Source organism: Notolabrus celidotus, chromosome 19, assembly GCF_009762535.1.
Source record: "Notolabrus celidotus isolate fNotCel1 chromosome 19, fNotCel1.pri, whole genome shotgun sequence".
NCBI classification, from domain to species: Eukaryota; Metazoa; Chordata; class Actinopteri; order Labriformes; family Labridae; genus Notolabrus; species Notolabrus celidotus.
In genome coordinates, this window is record NC_048290.1 from 24,069,713 (window position 1) to 24,083,090 (window position 13,378).

Here is a 13,378-nt window from a genome sequence, read left to right on the forward strand (position 1 = left end):
AAGCCCTCAAAAAGGTGTAATTATTAATAGTTTAATGCAGGGGTGTCAAACATACGGCCCGCGGGCCAAATCCGGCCTGCCAGAGGTTCCAATCTGGCCCACAGGACGACTTTGCAAAGTGAAAAAATTACAGAGAAGACATAAACTGTAATTTTTCAATAAAAGTAACTACTATTTCAAATTTGTTCTCTGGGGGTCACATACAATCAAACACCTGACAGAAGGCTCATGAACACGCTCCAGGATTTTTTTCTCAAAGTGAGGAAAATATATATATACATAATCCAGCGGAAATTCATAGACTTTTTGGACCCCTGCATACAACACTGTCCAGCAAGCAAACCGTTCATGCTGGAGCTGAGGAGTCAACAATATTCAACTTTACCTTCTTCATTATGATAATCTCTGTTCTTTTGCTGTAAATATAACACTCTGTGTGTCAGCTGAATGGGAAACCTGTGTGTTTGGTGTGTTCACAGCAGGTTTCAGTACTTAAAGAATATAATATTTGGCCCCACTTTGAGACTCAATATGGCGAAAAATACAACAGCTGTTTTAGTAAAAAGATAGTTCATTAAATGTGAACATTTTAATGTTACTGATACCTTCTTGCACTAAAACAAAAAGAACAATTTGGAATTTTTGTTATTTATGTCCGGCCCACTTGAGATCAAATTGGGCTGTATGTGGCCCCTGAACTGAAATGAGTTTGACACCCCTGGTTTAATGTCTTCTAAGAATTATAACTAAGTGTACTACTTGATTGTTTTCCTAATTAATATAACATTATATCAAAGGATTTGTTTTAGAAAGAAAAAACAAGTCTATAACACGCAGTGGTGGACAGTAACAGTAAATTTACTTGAGTACTGTACTTAAGTACATTTTTTGAGTATCTGTATTATTTTGGGGGGGAACTTATTACTTTTACTCCACTACATTTCTATCAATGTTCCAGTTACTCACTACTTTTGCTTTGAAGTCAGCTCATAAATTTTCATCTCTTTTCTGAAATCTGATCCCATGGTTGAACGTGGAGCAAACATACAGCATATTTCACTCAGATTTTAAGTAATGGTTTCTAGATAAACATGATGTAATTGAATGTAGGCTACTCCTATGTATTCTTGACTGCACTTTTGTCAACAAAGTTTTGAGATTTTTTAAGAAGTACTTTGAATACTTAAGTATTTTTAAATGCAAGTACTTCAGTCCTTTAACTCAAGTAATAATCTGACAGAGCAACTTTCACTTGTATTGGAGTAATATTTGACATGGAGTTTATATACTTTGACTTAAATAATGAAGCTGTGTACTTTGTCCACCACTGATAACACGTGATGAGAAGTAAAAAGTAAACATTGCTTCACTTTGAGAAGTCATCCACCCCCACTGACATTTTGGGCTAATTAGAGCACGCCCACTTGCACCACATGGGCTGTGCTCAACATCAACATTGGCTGCAGGGAAACAACTTAAAAGGGTCTGGAGAAGTTGCAGACAGGTAACTACAGCTGTCTAAGCCACTCTACAGTCCACCCGGCGAGAAAGACCCATCAGCAGTGTGGTAACTGTGTTTGCGTGAGCAGGAGACTTAGACTAAGACTGAGGTAAAGACGTCCAGGTGTCTGTTTCTGAGCGGCTAGCTTGTTGGCTAACACTGTAGAGGGGAAAATGAACGGTCAGCTGAACGGTTTCCACAACAGCTCTCTTTTTGATGAAGACTGCTTCCTCTTCACGTCTGAATCAGTCGGCGAAGGACACCCAGGTAACTTCTTGTGAATGTCTAAACAGCCTGTCTGCAATGCACCGTGCATCGTGTTAGCCTATCAAAACAAGGTCATGTGGCATGTTAGTGTTAGCTCAGCGTGTTGTTGTACTGTGTCAGCTGGTCTCTAAGTATCCCCATTCATCCCTTTTGGACGGCTGTCAACACACTCAATAAGTGTGTGCATGCTGTGTAACTGTGCCCCAGGTTTGTCCAGGTTTTGCAGTAAACTTGCATGCTAACAACACTGCGACGAGCTCCCACGTTAGCTTGTGTGCTGTTTGTCCCTGTCAGAGCTCCACATGGTTTCAGACATGGGTATCACAAACAGCTCTACATTAGCTAAGAGCTCAGAGCTTAATCAGACTATACTATTTATCTTTACATGGATTACTCTATTTACTGTTAGTTCAGACTGGGTTACTAGCTACCATGCGGCATTGCATCATTGCAGTATCACCTTACTGTCCATACTAACTGTGTGTGACATGTGCTCAGAGGCGTCACCAGGATATACATTTACTCATGACTGATAGACTTTATTTCAGACCCAAAGGTCCATGTCAGCACAAGAGTAATATAAAAGACTAAAAATAAGTAAAATACATATCCAGCAAGAAGTTAAAAGATCATATGACAACAATTTACACATTCATTTTAATTCCGTAATGTTATGTTCATTTCTCAGGAACAGCAATAATTTTCCTGGGTCAATTTGACCCGGGGCATATTTAATTATCCAAAAGTGTCAGAAGAACCCAAAAAACCCTAATAAATATTTTTAATCTCATTATTAACTCCATTACTAACCATTTAAATCAATATTTGGTGCAATAGTGTTCTTTAATCCTCACAGATCATGCTTCAATGAGGATATCTCACTCGTTTTTAATGAGAATTCTTGTTAAAACTTTTTAAAATGTATATTGGAAAGACCTAAAGGCAAGGCAAGGCAAGGCAGCTTTATTTGTATAGCGCATTTCATACACGAGGGCAACTCAATGTGCTTTACATTAAAACATTAAAAGCATTGGAGACATTCAGACAGGCATAAAAAAAGCCATTCAGACAGGCATAAAATAACATAAAACAGAAAAATTACATTAAAGTTTTAATTTAAAGTGGGTTAAAATAATCTAAGATAGGAAGGCAGTGGCAAATAAAAAAGTCTTAGTCTTTGATTTAAAAGAGGTGAGAGTTGGAGCAGACCTACAGCTTTCAGGGAGTGTGTTCCAGATATGTGGTGCATAAATATAAATGCAATAGTTTTACATGACATAGATTTTGTTTTATTTTATTTAGAATTTAGAATTATTTTTTTTATGAAGTGATGTTGATAAATTAACACAAGACACCTCTTCTGTCATATGCTGCCTAGATTTTCAAGCTGGTTTGGAAGGCATATATTGCCTAAGATATGAAATTAACCATTTTAATTTTATGTGTTGATTTCACCTATTAAGCCAAGCAAAGATGTTTCATACAGAAAAAATACTTTTAACATTTGTTTTAGATTTTTGAACTTTTTAAAAAAGGATCAATTTGTCCCACAACATAACAGGAGGGTTAAAGCATTAAAAGGCATTTTTTCAATTGTTTTCAGAAGCAAGAAGAATACCATGTGTTAGTGGTGGGCATATTGATTCTGTCGTATCGGTATATAGATTCTGTGGTATCCATTCTCACACACTACTCATTTGAGTATCGATTACTCTAATAAAATATCAATACTAATTAATAAATGCGAAATAAAAGCGTATGTCACTTCTGATTCTTTTAGAATAACTTACTCCAAAGTTTTGTAACGAAGAGGCTGTTTTAAGCTTTCCACTCAGAGAATTTGAATTAAGGATTTTAATTATGTATGTGTTTTTCTAAATGTATTTCATTGCTTAAAAAAAGGCCACCAAAGGATTTGCATATTAAAGTTGTTAGATGAACAGTATTTGTCATGGGAGTTGTCTTTCAAGCATTGCATTTTATTATTTTTTTAAAATCACTGAAAGTATCGGTATTGGGTATTGAATAAATTGTCAGAAAAGTATTCGGTATCGCATCGAATCATAAAAGTGTGGTATCGCCCAGAACTACCATGTGTCACTTAATGTGGGCTGAGTGAGCTCCCTTAAAATTTCAGTTTCTAAATCAGCTAAGTGAAACGTACATTTATACACCAAATTTCTTAGTACAGCATGAAACATAGGGACATTGTTTGATACTAATATAAAAACTTGCACTGGTCCATGTTGGTAGTTTAAGGAAGATTCTATATGCATCATTATATGTATTAGATTGCCTAAATGTCAAGTATATATCGTAAGTGTACTGTAGTTGCACATTGTTAGAGAAAGTTTTTTAAAATGTATTTAACCAGATGAGACCCATTGAGACCAAGACCTCTTTTACAAGGGTGACCTGGCCAAGAGGTCAGCAGCACACATCAAAATAAATAGCACAACTCAACAGCATGGAGCATATATACAGACAGTGTGTAGAAACTATCAATAATTTAACAGTGCAAATAAAGTGCAATTTGTAATCACAAAAGCAGCATTTTTTTAAAAACACAGGCACTGTTCTGGGGTCTGTCTTTCGTTTAAGATGGAGCCAAAGGCATCAAGTGAGATAAGCTCTGACAATTTCAAGTCATTCTGGAGCGTATTCCAAGAAGAGAGTGCAGCAAAACTAAATGCTTTCTTACCGAACTCTGTCCGAACACGGGGAACACACATTTGTAATATGTTGCAGGAGCGCAAGGCATAATGGCTTTTTTAACTTTGTAGATACTCACACAATTACATTGGGACCAAGCCAAGAAGACATTTATATATCAGACATAGGCAGTGTGTGTGTCTGTGTACACGCAGGGATGGGCAGTCAGCTTTGCCGTAAAGTTCACAGTGATGAGTGTGCAGCCTGTGACAAACCTCAGAGCAAAGTGATATACACTATTTAGGGCCTGCAAACATTTAGCTGAGGCTCCCAAATACAACACATCACCGTAATCTATAAGAGGCAGAAATGTTGTAGATACTAGAAGTGTCCTCGCTCTGAGGGAGAAACAGGATTGATTCCTGAAGAAGAAACCTAGTTTCACTCAAACTTTGGAGACACAAGAGCTTTAAACAAAATCACCCGTTTGAAAATAAAACCCAGGTATTTATACACAGTAACAAGTTCTACGTACCAATGAACTATGATATAAGTTGCACCTTTTTATTTCTACACAATCCAAATAAACTACTCTGCTACAAATCCTGCATTCATGCAGCGTCTTGGCCAAAGCTTTAAGTTAGATGTAGTTTATGGTGCTGTCAAACACCATAAAAAAATATGGGTGTGTTATTGCAGATTGGATAGATGTAAATGAAGAACACCATTCAGCCAAAGTTTCCTTAAACACATATTTATTACAGTTTCATTCACTGAACATGGTTACAGTAATGAATATCATTTTACACAAGGCTGTTGTATGAGATCGCTTTAGTTGTATCTAGGTGCATCTATTGAGCTGAAAGCTGAGCACACATATGCAACATACAACAGTGTATACAGAGCTTGTCATACAATACTCTACAGTTTTTAATCTTTCATTGGGGCAGTAGGTGCCCCTCCACTACAACAGATAATAGGCTTACCAGTAGTCCTAAATATAGGTACTGCAGGGGCTGCAGCTGGGCTGTGGGTGTAATGCAGTCACATCGACATACTTTATAGTTGCAGGGCAATGAATTACCAACAGAAATCTACTGAGAGTCAACAACATGTCTTAACATTCTTCAGTCATCTCTGGTATTCTGTCAAACTGGTTTTATTCATCATGTGTGAGGGGGACAACCGCCTCAAGACCTTAAATGGTGAGAGAGATTTAAAAAAATATATATCACACTGTGAGCTCTTCAGCTCAAGGGATAGGTAAGAAACTCAAATACTAAGTGAGGTTAATGCATTTTATTTTATAGATTTTGATTAGTTTACGTAGACGTCTCCTCATTTGTGCATCTTCTTTGGTCAAAACGCGTCTTATTTATGAAGTATTTCATGTCATCCAGAAGATTTCTCTAAATATTTGTCTTTTCTTCTTCAGATAAGATATGCGACCAGATCAGTGATGCTGTGCTGGATGCTCATCTCAGACAAGACCCAGATGCCAAAGTAGCATGTGGTAAGTCTTTAGACAGCAAACCAGACAAACTGTAGAGGCTGTCATTATATTATCAATCATTGAAACATGCAAACAGGAGCATGTTGTAAAAACAGGGTTTAGATCCACCCAGATATGTTACAAACGTAATGGATGTGTTGACTCCTCTTGTCAGAAATGAGTCCTCTGAATCATGTGAGGTGAAGCCTCAAATCAACCAAATTCTACTGCAAACTAGCAGCACCTGGAAGCTTACTCAGGAATAAATCAGCGTCTAATTGTTCCCGCTTCATATTTGAATAGTATTTTGTGTTTCTGAGAACAGTTTTTCAATCGATTTTGAGGTACAGTCCTGAATTTACTTGAGAAACAGGAAAAGCTTTCAGGTTTCTAAAAGTTTGAAGAACCAGTCCTTCAAAGGACCGGATATTTAGATTTTAAAATGACTAGCATTTTTTTTATTTGAGTTTACTGTGTCCTCTGGCTACTTGTGAGTGTTGTTTTTCAGGATTAGTTTTGCTCAAACAGTTCATTTAATAGGAGGATAATGTAATAATAGTGTCTTTGTTAGCCATGAAAACTTGTTTAACCAGTAAGACATGGTGGTAAAAAAAATTGAATCAATACAAAATCCCTGGCATTTCAAAGTTTGAAAATGGGACATATTACTTGAACCTACCTGTCAAAGGTATTAACTTGTGTTATGTTTCATGTTGGATGAAGTAAGTCATATCAACTGATTGGGGGTGGGACTAACAGTTGACATTCTGTATCAAGGCTTAGTTTTATTGTATTGGTTGCTTTGTATGTTTGTTGCACTATATCCTTTGTTTAATTGATCTATTTTGTCACACAATCCTCTCACATTACTGATTAATTGTTAAATGTGTTTTCAAAAATTGCAACCCTTTGACGGTTTTCTAAGCATTGTATTAAACTTTAAAATTCAAACTGTGGCCGCTGATTTAAACCACTTACCTTTTGACTTGTAGGATGTCTAGGCTGACTTTTATTCACTGTTAATTGTTCACTGTTTCTCACATCTACATAAACAGACTAAAAGACGGACCGAGTTTCATTACATTAAACAAGAATTAAAATAATTTTTAAAGTTTCTTGCATTAGTTTTTAAAATCGGCTTCAATATACCAACCAGTGTCCTGAATCCCCTTTCAGCTCCTGGCTCTTACAGATCTATTACCCTCAGTCTCACTCTCATCCGTCACACTAAATGTTATTGTGTCCTCAGAGACTGTCGCTAAGACTGGGATGATCCTGCTGGCGGGGGAGATCACCTCCAGGGCCAACGTGGACTACCAGAAGGTTGTCAGAGACACAATCAAACACATCGGCTATGACGACTCCTCCAAAGGTACACTGATGAAAAAAAGCTGCTCACTCTGAGTGTAGTTCAGTTTGAGATTCATGCAGTTAAAAACTATCAGGATTGTGCTAGAGACACAATTTCTGCATAATAATTATCCATAGAGTTCAATCTGTGTGTGAATTGTGCAGAGTTTGTTCAAATTAGCTGCAACCGCAGCATTTTTAGTGCATCTAGTAGTTTATACTCTACGGTGGACTAAGACTTGGCTGATTGAATATGGCATTTTCAAGAGATTATGTCAGACAATTAATCAAGTAGAGCTCACTACCGTCATAAGATAAGGGTATAAGAAGATACCACTGCGTCTCAAGCAGCACAATACAATAGAATTGAAACCCTAGCTTGTCATTAAACATTTAATTTTATACAAAATAAAGAAATGCTTGTACTTCAGTGCATGACACGACTACAGTAACATAATGAAACATGCATTTAGGTATAACTGCATACTGCACCAGAAAATAATTTAAGTATATCACCGTCAAACTTGTATATTACCCTGCAAAGTAATACATCTACGTCATCCTAAACGGTGTATGGCAGATATCATGCACTCATAGAAAAATACTTTGCCCCAGTAGAAATATCATTACTGCAGAATGAGAAGCTTGGGAACAAAAGAGTGGCATGATGCACTGGTCAAGAGCAGGATGTGATGTAGTCATGTCTTGTTAAAAATCAACCCATCCCTGACAGGAGCATCATCGTTCAGTGCATTGGTTTCATCTGGACATTGTCGTTTGTCATTGTGGTAGACGTCTCGCAGACCTACAGTGTTCAGTTTAAAATGTACAAACTCAATGATTGAATGAGAGGACAGCGAGGGAAACAAAAATGAAAGAATAAATTGAATTGTAATTTACTGAAGATATTGCACAGATTTACCATATTGAAGTCTTACTGTTAGTTATGGTCCTGCATCTGCAGCAGTTAACCCTTTTACATTATTTTCTACTCCTGCACAGTTTGAATCGTCTGCTTATCTTCCACATGTTAACTCTTTTGGTTGATGCACTTTTAACTGACACGTTTGAGGTGTTTCTAAATACTCACCTGACCTCAGTTGCACTACACAGTTTACAAGGCTATATTTAATAGACATACTAAGTGCACTGCCTGATCGGTTGGGTAAACTTCATGGTCTAGAATATTTATTCTACAGTATGTGTGCCAGTTGTGACATTCTTATTCTATTTGAAGACAAACCTGTGTCCTCAGCTTCAAACTGAACATCCTGTACAAAGTGAGAACAGCACTTTTACGGTACTGTAAAAGTTGCTGACAAAAAGCGTATTGTCTTGTGGTGCTTAAAAAAACAAGGTATCTATAAGACTTCAATGTTGTAGGTAAACACTCAAGCACCCTCTGAAGTTTTTTATTTATATTCCTCTAAAGTGAGCAGTGACTGAGTGATGATTTCTGACCCCAACTGTTAGGAGCCTTCCTGAGTTAAGGAGGGGTTTTCAGAAAAATGCAATAAATGCAGAAGTAGCTGGACTCAGTCAGTTGTCTTCCTCTTACAGGCTTTGACTATAAGACCTGCAATGTGCTGGTGGCTCTGGAGCAGCAGTCCCCTGACATTGCACAGGGTGTTCACCTGGATCGAAAAGAAGAGGACGTAGGAGCCGGTGACCAGGTCGGAGGGTTCACATGTTTGTGTTTATGTTTGACCCACAGCCGGGAGCCTGAAATATGCTGGTAACAAAGTTAAGATGCTATTTTTACCTCAATTCATGCTGTGTTTTGTGACTGCGACTCTCACAGGGTCTGATGTTTGGATATGCCACTGATGAGACTGAGGAGTGTATGCCCCTCACTGTCGTCCTGGCTCACAAGCTCAATGCCAAGATGGCTGAATTGCGCCGTGATGGAACTCTGCCGTGGCTCCGACCTGATTCCAAGACACAGGTATGCTGCATCAAAGATTATCTTCATTACCTACTGATATTTTTGTAAAGCCCAGAGCTCAATTTATCAACAAGAAGATGTTGGATTTAAGTTTTCAGAGCCTAGAGTAAAACTTCAAACTCTTAATTTTAGGTCTTCAAAACTGTGCACGTTGAAGAAGCTGTGCATTAAACTAATGAAAAAACAAACGGCCAAAGTGAATCCTAAAATACTGGCAGCCAATGAAAGCCAGCTTTGATGCTGTCAGGTCAAATATGACACAGCTTTAAGGCTTGGGGTCATTTTCAAACTAAACATCATTGACTACGACATCTTTACATTACTTAAGGCAGTGGTTGGTTTCCAAGAGCTGCTCTGCATATATTTGTGTCAGCACTGTGTCCCTGGAGGTAAAACAAATCCAAAGGGGGACAGGAAGTAATCTCAACCATCCTGGTTACTGTCCTACTATTTACTCTTAATCCCTTGTTTGTTTCCCCTCAGGTGACTGTACAGTACAGACAGGATCGAGGCGCCATGATACCGCTGCGTGTACACACCGTCGTGGTCTCCGTGCAGCACGATGAGGATGTGAGTCTGGATGAGATGCGTCACTGTCTGAAGGAGCAGGTGGTGAAAGCTGTGATTCCCAGTGGGTACCTTGATGACGAAACCGTATACCACCTGCAGCCCAGTGGACGCTTTGTCATCGGAGGACCTCAGGTGAGACAAGGTTTTGCTCTCTTTCAAAGTTAGTCTAAAAGAATTTACAAGTCCAATGAGGACATATTATTACAAATCTTTTCTTATCTTTTGGACAAATGATGAAACATTGATATAGTCGTTCTTAAAGTCTTGGGACAGAAACAAATACTTTATCTAGCATGAGTCAAATGTACCTAAATCTCAAAGTCCAATGCTCTTCCCTCAGGGTGATGCTGGTCTGACCGGGCGGAAGATCATCGTAGATACTTATGGAGGCTGGGGAGCTCATGGAGGCGGAGCATTTTCTGGAAAGGACTACACAAAGGTGGATCGCTCTGCGGCTTATGCTGCCCGCTGGGTGGCAAAATCTCTGGTGAAAGCTGGGCTCTGCAAGCGAGTGTTGGTCCAGGTGAGCCCACGATACTTCACAGCACTCACATTTAGACTTCCAAAATGTATAGAATATAGATTAATACTTGAAGGAAGTAAAAATATAATCAGAAGAACAAAATGCGTTAGGCTGAATGTTGTCAGATGACTGGGTCACCATTTATGCTGAAACACCGGCGGCTTCTTTTGCTACAAGCTGTCCAATGTGTTGACTATATCCATCTCAGTTCCTATAATGGGTCTAAATTACATGACATTTTTTTTTTTTCTGTACAGATATTTTACTTACTGAAGCCATTTTTGGTGATACAAATATATTTGCTGGTTAACAAGCATTTGATCCCACAGTTTTGAAGTAAAGGTATATTTCAGTGTGTTTCTTTTCTTTTTAACAAACCACCCCAAAGCATGTTGCAATAAGTACTCGGTGCTTTCAGGTTTTTTAATTTCTCTCGTGTCCTGGCAAAGTTTTTAATGTGTGTTTAAACTTTCTCAGGTGGCCTACGCGATTGGAGTTGCACATCCACTCTCTATCTCCATCTTCCACTACGGGACCTCTCAGAAGAGCGAGAAGGAGCTGCTGGACATTGTGAGGAGGAACTTTGACCTCCGTCCAGGAGTGATCGTGAGGTAACCTGTGTTGTCTGAATTACAGTTAAGCTCCGTGTTCATAAAATCATCTTGTTTCTAAAAAAATATTGAATTTCTCCCTCAGGGATCTTGACCTGAGGAAGGCCATCTACCAGGGCACAGCAGCTTATGGCCACTTTGGTCGTGACGTCTTTTCATGGGAGGTGCCCAAGGTGCTAAAATACTGACACCCCTCTCTAAAGTCCACGCAGGTGTTCTACAGATAAACCTGTCTGTTGCTTAGATCCCCTTTTCTTCACCTCTTCCTCTTCTTCCTCAAACACAGCCACATCATCACAGCCTCTCCCAAAAAACAAGCTGACCCTCCTCCACCTGTTAGTATTGTACACATGTCAAAGGCAGAACAATCATATGTCAGATGCCAAGATATTAAAATATATATATGAAATATTTATATCAGATTTTCTCAAGGACCATGTTAGTATTTACCACCAGTGATGGTGTTTTTTAAGAAGATATCTAGTATTGCTCAGCTTTTCAAATTGAGAATCTCAATGCAGTTTAGGCAACGTTAAATTTCCCATTTCACCTAACCTAGATAGGTTAATGGCAGTTCAGCAAAGCACTCTTCAAGTGTAAAGGAAATCTGCAATTTTTTTCTGTGTGCTGTCCCTTCAGGCCACTTTTGTTCTGACGTTTTACAGAGAAGTCAGAAGCTGCTAATGACCTTGTGGTTTTGTTGGGCTGCACCGTGAAACCACTCCATATTTGTAACTTATTTTGTCAGTTTAATGTCAAGTGAATGTTCCAGATGATAAATGTGTCAATGCTCTATCTACCAAAATAAAGACGAGGTACACTTCTCCCCCTTCCAGAGAGCGACGCTGGGTGTAGCTACAGAGAAACCCGGGCTCCGTTGCCTCTGGGAAGGGAGTGCCTTTATCCTGAATCCACACTTTACTTGAAATAATTTAAACTATGGAACTTAACTACTGTGGGACTAAAGGCTCGGTCAGGGAAGAATGTGTGGCACATGTCTTGTCAAGTTTTAGGTTCTGAACTTCATGCACACAAACAGAGAGTCTTGGCACAGGCCAGCAAGACAAGGAGCTGAATGTAGGACACAGTACTACTGCTTATGTCTTCTTAGCATTCTTACAAACAAGGACTTGGGATCAGATGTGTTACTTAGCGCTTGTGGATTTTGACTATTTTGAATCTTGCTCAGCACATTGGTTGTTAAAACTAGATGAGACTTCTGCTGTTTTTACATGCACAAGAAGTTCCAAATGGATATTGAGTTTGCAGCTAAAGTTTTTTTTTCTGATTCCCTGATAAATAAGTTAGAAAAGTACCCATGTTTGTTGAGGTATCGCCTCTTATTGCTCTTTTAAGACTAATTAGCAGCCTTAGCTTGCCTGCATAGAAATAGTGTAAAGATCAGTCCCAGGGACCCTTGCCAGATTCAAGCCTGATACCAAGTATAAACCTTTGAAGCTTCCCCAGTTGCACATGTATCCTGACAATCCTCACTGTAAGCCTGGGTGACACTGGTGCCTGGTCTAAGCTGTGTTTACTTCGGGTGTCTTTCAATGTCTCCATTATGTTGCTAGGTGGCAATGTTTCCCCATTTATAATACTGACATAAGATTTATTTTTTCACTCTGACACTTATATCTCGTCTGAAGCTCGTCCCCACTGGCACCACCTTGTGGCTTCATTACTGTACTGCAGACAAATCTCAGAGAAGAGCCTTAATGTAGAGTGAGCCGGGAACATGCTAGGTTATTCTGTTTGTGCGATTCACATTCTCCCAAAGACTTTTTTTGTACTACATGTTTGTATCCTCACACTCATGCACAGGTGACACAAATGATCGGTTGGTGTTGTACAGAGAAACCAGCCTGTTTACATTGTCTCCTGTGAGAGTTCTGAGGAACTTTTTTCTGTTTGTTACTTTTTTTTTAGTAAATGGAAGCAGGTCTGTCAGAGTTGTTGCTGAATGTGTAAAAGTGGCTTTTCTAATAACCTGCCCCCAAATATCTCACCCTGCCCCCTTCCCTCCTCTGATTTCTGTCCTGCAAAATCTCCATCTTCAATGATTCTACCTGAGGAGTCTGATTTGTTGAGTGTCTCTTTCAAACCCTTCAAATAAAGTTCACCTTCCTCTGTGCTCATGGCCTGTGGTTTTGGCTATTTATTTTTGCCATTCCAATCTTACTGAGTGTTGTGGCCTTTATAACATGAAGCTAATAAATATTATTATTATGTGTTTGCAATAACCAATAATAAAATCAAGTAGATGGCAAAAAGTTTAGACTGAATTAAATCTCAGTATGATCAGGTGGTGATAAGATCACTACCCCGCAGTTAAGTAGAAATGTAGTCGGATAAAACTGTCACAGAAGTTTCAGTTCTTTTTTCCTCACTATTCCAAATGTGTTAACCAGCACTAACAAACCTTTTGAAACCTTTACACACAACGATACACTGTTTTGCACATAAA

General features: G+C 38.7%; 1 protein-coding gene across 1 annotated transcript; it reads left to right on the forward strand.

Annotated features, from left to right (window-relative positions):
• The first annotated feature begins 1,455 nt into the window (after positions 1 to 1,455).
• mat2aa (methionine adenosyltransferase II, alpha a) lies at positions 1,456 to 13,051 on the forward strand. Its single transcript, XM_034709729.1, has 9 exons — positions 1,456 to 1,768; positions 5,856 to 5,933; positions 7,162 to 7,284; positions 8,823 to 8,935; positions 9,064 to 9,207; positions 9,691 to 9,909; positions 10,118 to 10,300; positions 10,778 to 10,911; positions 10,997 to 13,051. The coding sequence occupies exons 1-9, from the start codon at positions 1,675 to 1,677 to the stop codon at positions 11,097 to 11,099; spliced, it is 1,191 nt and encodes a 396-aa protein (XP_034565620.1). The 5' UTR covers positions 1,456 to 1,674; the 3' UTR covers positions 11,100 to 13,051.
• The last annotated feature ends 327 nt before the right edge of the window (positions 13,052 to 13,378 follow it).

Excerpts from the sequence above, each read along its gene's own strand:
- mat2aa (XM_034709729.1), top strand. The coding sequence starts at position 1,675 with ATGAACGGTCAGCTGAACGGTTTCCACAACAGCTCTCTTTTTGATGAA. Across the intron at positions 7,285-8,822 it reads CTATGACGACTCCTCCAAAG|GCTTTGACTATAAGACCTGC; the intron begins GTACACTGATGA and ends TTCCTCTTACAG. Across the intron at positions 9,208-9,690 it reads GACCTGATTCCAAGACACAG|GTGACTGTACAGTACAGACA; the intron begins GTATGCTGCATC and ends GTTTCCCCTCAG.